This window comes from Lissotriton vulgaris, chromosome 3_1 (assembly GCF_964263255.1).
Source record: "Lissotriton vulgaris chromosome 3_1, aLisVul1.2, whole genome shotgun sequence".
NCBI lineage: Eukaryota > Metazoa > Chordata > Amphibia > Caudata > Salamandridae > Lissotriton > Lissotriton vulgaris.
In genome coordinates this window covers 1,875,858,213-1,875,863,597 of record NC_141689.1, presented here as the reverse complement: position 1 = coordinate 1,875,863,597, position 5,385 = coordinate 1,875,858,213, and the positions used below count along the sequence as shown (strand labels likewise).

Below are 5,385 nucleotides of genomic sequence, written 5' to 3'. Positions count from 1 at the left end.
TTCTACTCCATGCACATTTGCTCAGAGTCAGCAAGCATCCAATGCAATGCATGGCATCATTCATTTCATATACCTGTCTTGATCTTCTCTTTGGCAGTCAGATGATCACAGATGCTGCCGAGCCTTCTGAAAGTGATGACGAGTCAAGAGTTTACTTTAGTTTTGGATGCTTGCTCAAGTTCTGACAGTGAAGAGTTGTTTATGATTGCCTGCAGACAGAGGTGGTAGCCTTAAGACACTGATGAGTTTCAGATTGCAAAGAAAACAGAAGACGGCTGTAGTCACGTACGGTTCACTTGTTATGGAGGGACTGTTAGAGGCTACATTATTGTACTATTCTCCATCTCAATCCAATGTATGGCAAGATGGAATTGTATTGAGTGCAAGTCAGGAAGATGGAGCAGGACTCTGAGGAGTGGAGTGGACAGTTAAATGCACAGACGTGCAACTCCAATAGGTAAATAAAAAGATACAGTGGTGATGGATTTGTTTGTTGTTTGGTTTGCACCAGAAAGACATTATTATACACACAAATAAAAGAAGGGAGAAAGTAACAATTTGAAAGGCTAGTTGTCAGGGAAGAGGAGCTCGTCCTCAAACTCTGGGGGTTCGGACACAAGTAGGTCATGTAACCCATTAGTTATGTCTTCGGACTCGCTCTCCTCTTCCTGCTGTGATTCACGTATTTGGTAGTCTGGTGGTATGAAGTGTTGATTCATTTTAATCATCGTTAACCTCTCCACACTTTTGGGGGATTGACTGGTCCTTTTCACAGTTACAATGGCACCAGCAGCACTGAAAACACGCTCAGAAGAGACACTTGCGACAGGACAAGCCAGATACTTTATCGCCAGCCTGCTGAGCACTGGCCAGTGTCTTGTTTTCTCATACCAATAGACCAATGGGCTTTGCTCCATGAACACCTCTGTTGTGTCATCCAGATAGGCCTGAACCATCCGCTCAATGTTCATTGGTGCTCCGCTTTGCTTGCCCTCTTTTCCCTTTGCGACAGCAACAGACTTACCAATCCCTTTCAGTAGAAACCAAGCAGCTATTTTTTTGGTTATGTCTGCTGAATCAGATCCTGTTGGTGCTGTTGTTATTGGTAGTGTTGGTGCCTGCTGGGAAGCAAACGTACTGTTCTCATGCTCTGAAGAACTTGACTCTGGAGGATGCCCTGTAGTACTTGCACTGTCCGGAGCTGGCACTGGCAGGCCTCTAATTAAGAGCCGTTCATTTTCTAAATCAGTGGCTTCCTCAGCTATTAAAGTTTTGTACTTGGCAACATCCCCTTCTAAAAAAGGAATTACTGCCTTACTGTTCAGAAATAATTTGTACCGTGGATCCAAAATTGTGGCAGTAATGTAATGTTGATGTGACACAGTCATATTTTGAATCCTTGTATTCTGAGATAAGCGGCCGGCCAAATAACAGGCATCAAGTTTTTCTTCCACACCTTCGTATGTTGCAGACACCTCCTTCAGCTGTTGCTTTAGCATGTACAACAAATGGATAGCTTGGCCCATAGTACAGTCCTCTCTGCTGACTGCACGTGTGAAGACCTCAAAAGGAAGTAGCATCTCTGTCAAGCATTTAATGAGGTCCCATTGCCACATCCCAACGGTCATGGCTTTAACATTAACAGTAGGATCTCCTAATCTTCTTGTCATGACATAAGCATTAAGTGGTATGTACTGCTCAAACAGACGATCAAGCATGTAATAAGTAGTGTTCCAACGTGTTGGGACCTCCTGGATGAGTGCTTTGACTGGCTTTTTATGCTCCCGCTGAATGAACCGTAGCTGCTTCCGGGCTTTAAAAGAATGGTTGAAATGCGTGCATATTCTTCTGCAGGTGGTCAGTAAGTTGCTGACTTTGCTTTCAGTTTTCAGGAAGTCTTGCACAACTATGTTAATGCAGTGTGCCAAACACGGGACCCTGAAATAGCAACCATCTTTCATTGCCCTCACTACATTACTGCCATTGTCGGTGGCAACAAAACCAATCTTAAGGCCTCTTGGTCGCAGCCATTCCAAGACCTTGATGTTAAACTCAGGCAAAATATTTTCAGCAGTATGAGTTTTCTCCATAGCAAACATGGTTACAGTTGCATGTCTGCGAGTATCATTAAAAACCTCAACAGCGTCAACGCCTGCACTTAACTTGTCTCTAGCACCTGAAAAAGAGATCCAGTGTGCAGTGATGCACATGTAATCGGTGACTTGGCAACTGTTCCACATGTATGTTGTCAGGTGGATACAATGAACAGCACTCTGTTGTAAGGCTTTTCCAATCAATTCCAGCACGTCGTGGTGTAGTGCTGGAACAGCAACTCTGGCAAAATAGTAGCGGCTGGGAACATTCCATTTTGGGCAGATGGTTGTCACAAATTCCAGAAAACTCACCCCTTCAACAAAAGAAAAAGGGAGAAGGTCCAGTGCTAACATTTTTGCAAGCTTAGCATTGTACAAACGTGCTATTGGGTGGTTGCGCTCGTACTTTCCCTTTTGCCTAAACATGCTAGTAATGGTACGCTGCTTGGTAATTCTTTCGGTTATGCTCGACGTAGCACTTTGCAACACAGACTTCGCAGCAGTACTCCTTGGTGTCTCCGGCTGACTCTTACTCTGGTGCCACTGAGAAGTTGCTGATGCGGAGGATGTGGGATGTACCACTCCAGTGCTGGCGAAAGGGGTCGTTTGTGTACCACTCCCAGAAATAATGTCTCCCTCTGCTTCTACCTGTTCAACCATGAGTCGACCTGGCACTAGTTTATCCCCTTCAACATCAATGGTTCCAGTTTTTATGCTATGAAGGTGGTCCTCCCACCTGATTAAGTGGTGCTTTTTCAAATGGGTCATTTGGCCTTCAGAACCATAGTTTGTACCAAGCTTACCACGACTAACAGAGACATGACAAATGGAGCATATAGCAATGTTCTCCTCATGTACGCTAACCGTAAAGAAGTCCTACACTGGGGAGCTGAACGTTTGTCTCCTACTAGAGGTGCCACTTCCAATGCCGAATGAACTGGAGGATGTGTGTTGAATTTCACTATGTGGCTGCGCAGTAGTAGTACCACCACTACCTACTTCTGCTGAGGTGGCGATTGTGCTGGATGTAGGATGCTATTATTACCAAAGAGGGGTTTTACCCAAACCGTCACTGGGGCCTGGGTGCTAATTAATACATATAAAGGGGTCCCGGAGGTATAGCGTATCAAGAGAAAGTGCACAATTATTAATTTGAAACCTTTATAATTGCAAATTAAATCTTATTTAATGGAGCAACATTGTCAGTTAATCACAATATGCTACTGAATTCATTCAAATTAATACAGCCCCATATACAAAGGAGAGGAGAAAAATAGGGTGTGGAATGAAAGAAGTAAAAGTGATTCACAGAAAGGAACACAATTTCATATTCAAAACAAAAACATTCATAATTAATGTGATAAAGGCTATAACTTATTCAAGCCAAATACACAGTTAAACAAATACAAAAATCATTCTACGGTCACATTTGTGAATATTTAAATCATGAATAGTGCCGGATGACAAGACAGGTAGAGTCGTCGACGTTTCGACCCCTATATGGGAGGTTTACTTGAGCCCTTGGACGGGGTCTTCATCAGGACAAAGAGAATAGTGGCGGGGCCAGATAGTTCTACAAGGTAAAAGAAGAATTTTATGAATTCACAATGAAAAAGGTGAGTTTAAAATAGTTTCGACACTACTAGAGGACTGTTATTTACCATGGTTTATCGGGCCAGCCGGCTCCGATATTCAAGAATCTGGAAGAGCAACTTCAGTATGGTCTGTGACAAGTAGGTAGGCCAACTAAAGGGGAGCAGAATGATATCAAGAATCAATCAAGTGACAATTATTATCATCACTAGTCCAAGGAAAATGTGAAAGAATATCTAACTCACATTTCGTCTTATACTTGGAACTTGGAATATTCACAAATGTGACCGTAGAATGATTTTTGTATTTCTTTAACTGTGCATTTGGCTTGAATAAGTTATAGCCTTTATCACATTAATTATGAATGTTTTTGTTTTGAATATGAAATTGTGTTCCTTTCAGTGAATCACTTTTACTTCTTTCATTCCACACCCTATTTTTCTCCTCTCCTTTGTATATGGGGCTGTATTAATTTTTAGTCCAATCTTTTGAATGAATTCAGTAGCATATTGTGATTAACTGACAATGTTGCTCCATTAAATAAGATTTAATTTGCAATTATAAAGGTTTCAAATTAATAATTGCGCACTTTCTCTTGATACGCTATACCTCCGGGACCCCTTTATATGTATTAGGATGTAGGATGCTGCCGGCCCTTTGCTAATGTAAAAATGGAAGCTGGCGGTACTTTTGGGGTTGCCTGTGTAGGAGGTATCCGTGCTACATCTCTACTCGCAGCCATAGAGTGAAAATGTTGGTCTCCATGTCCTCTGGACCAGGAGTAATGCTCATGATGACTGGGTTTGACTCATCATCATCATCATCATTATCCTGCTGATCTACATCGACCTCCATAAGTGTAAGGCTTGCTGGAACCTTACTTTTCCGTAGCCTGGTTTTGGAATGTCTCTCCCTCTCACGCTCAGATTGTTGTGGCTCCCAACTGAGATCTAGATCATCAGAAGGGATGCTTGGCGAAGAACTCGATGGACTAACCCTCCTTTTCCTTGGTGGGGATTTGGAAGACAATAGATCTCCTGCAGGAGTGGCTTCCTCTTCTTCTTGCTCAGAATGAGGCTCAATTTCCTGAACTGCCCCGACTTCGGGAGGAACAACAACTACTATTGCAGGCGGAGGTTGTGGTTGTTGTTCTTGAAGAACTACTATTGCGGGCTGTGGTTGTGGTTGTTGTTGAATAACTACTATTGCGGGCGGTGGTTGTGGTTGTTGTTGTTGAACATCTACTATTGCGGGCGGTAGTTGTGGTTGTTGTTGTTGAACATCTACTATTGCGGGCGGTGCTTGTGGTTGTTGTTGTTCAACATCTACTATTGCGGGCGGTGGTTGTTGTTCACCACTTTTCTGCTGTATTTCCTCTTGCATGGATTGTGTACTACTTTGAGATAGCGATAAGTTTAGGTCAGGCTCAGTATCACTGCTTTCTACCATTAGGCTGGCTATCTCTTCCACACTCATCTGCTTGGGCCTGGGTTGGTGGCTTGGCCCCACTGATGCGGATGTGCTGGGCCCAGCTTGCACCCCGGACACCGCTGCTGCAGGCTTACTTTTTTTCCCAAAAAAGGTTTTGGTGTCCACACCAGACTTAAGTGACACTTCCTTTTTCTGTTCCTTCTTCTCAGCAACTTTCTTGGTCTTGGAGGACCTGGTACCTGCTTTCTTAGGGCCCATCTTCTTCAGA

The 5,385-nt window shown here is 43.3% G+C and overlaps 1 protein-coding gene across 1 annotated transcript; it reads right to left on the bottom strand.

The window, feature by feature from the left end:
- Positions 1-566: 566 nt before the first annotated feature.
- LOC147728566 (zinc finger BED domain-containing protein 6-like) lies at positions 567-1,961 on the bottom strand. Its single transcript, XM_086963309.1, has one exon. It carries the CDS (start codon positions 1,959-1,961, stop codon positions 567-569), a length of 1,395 nt encoding a protein of 464 aa, XP_086819435.1.
- Between the last annotated feature and the right edge of the window lie 3,424 nt (positions 1,962-5,385).

What these genes read in the sequence shown, in the direction of transcription:
- LOC147728566 (XM_086963309.1), bottom strand. Translation starts at nt 1,961, where the DNA reads ATGAAAGATGGTTGCTATTTCAGGGTCCCGTGTTTGGCACACTGCATT.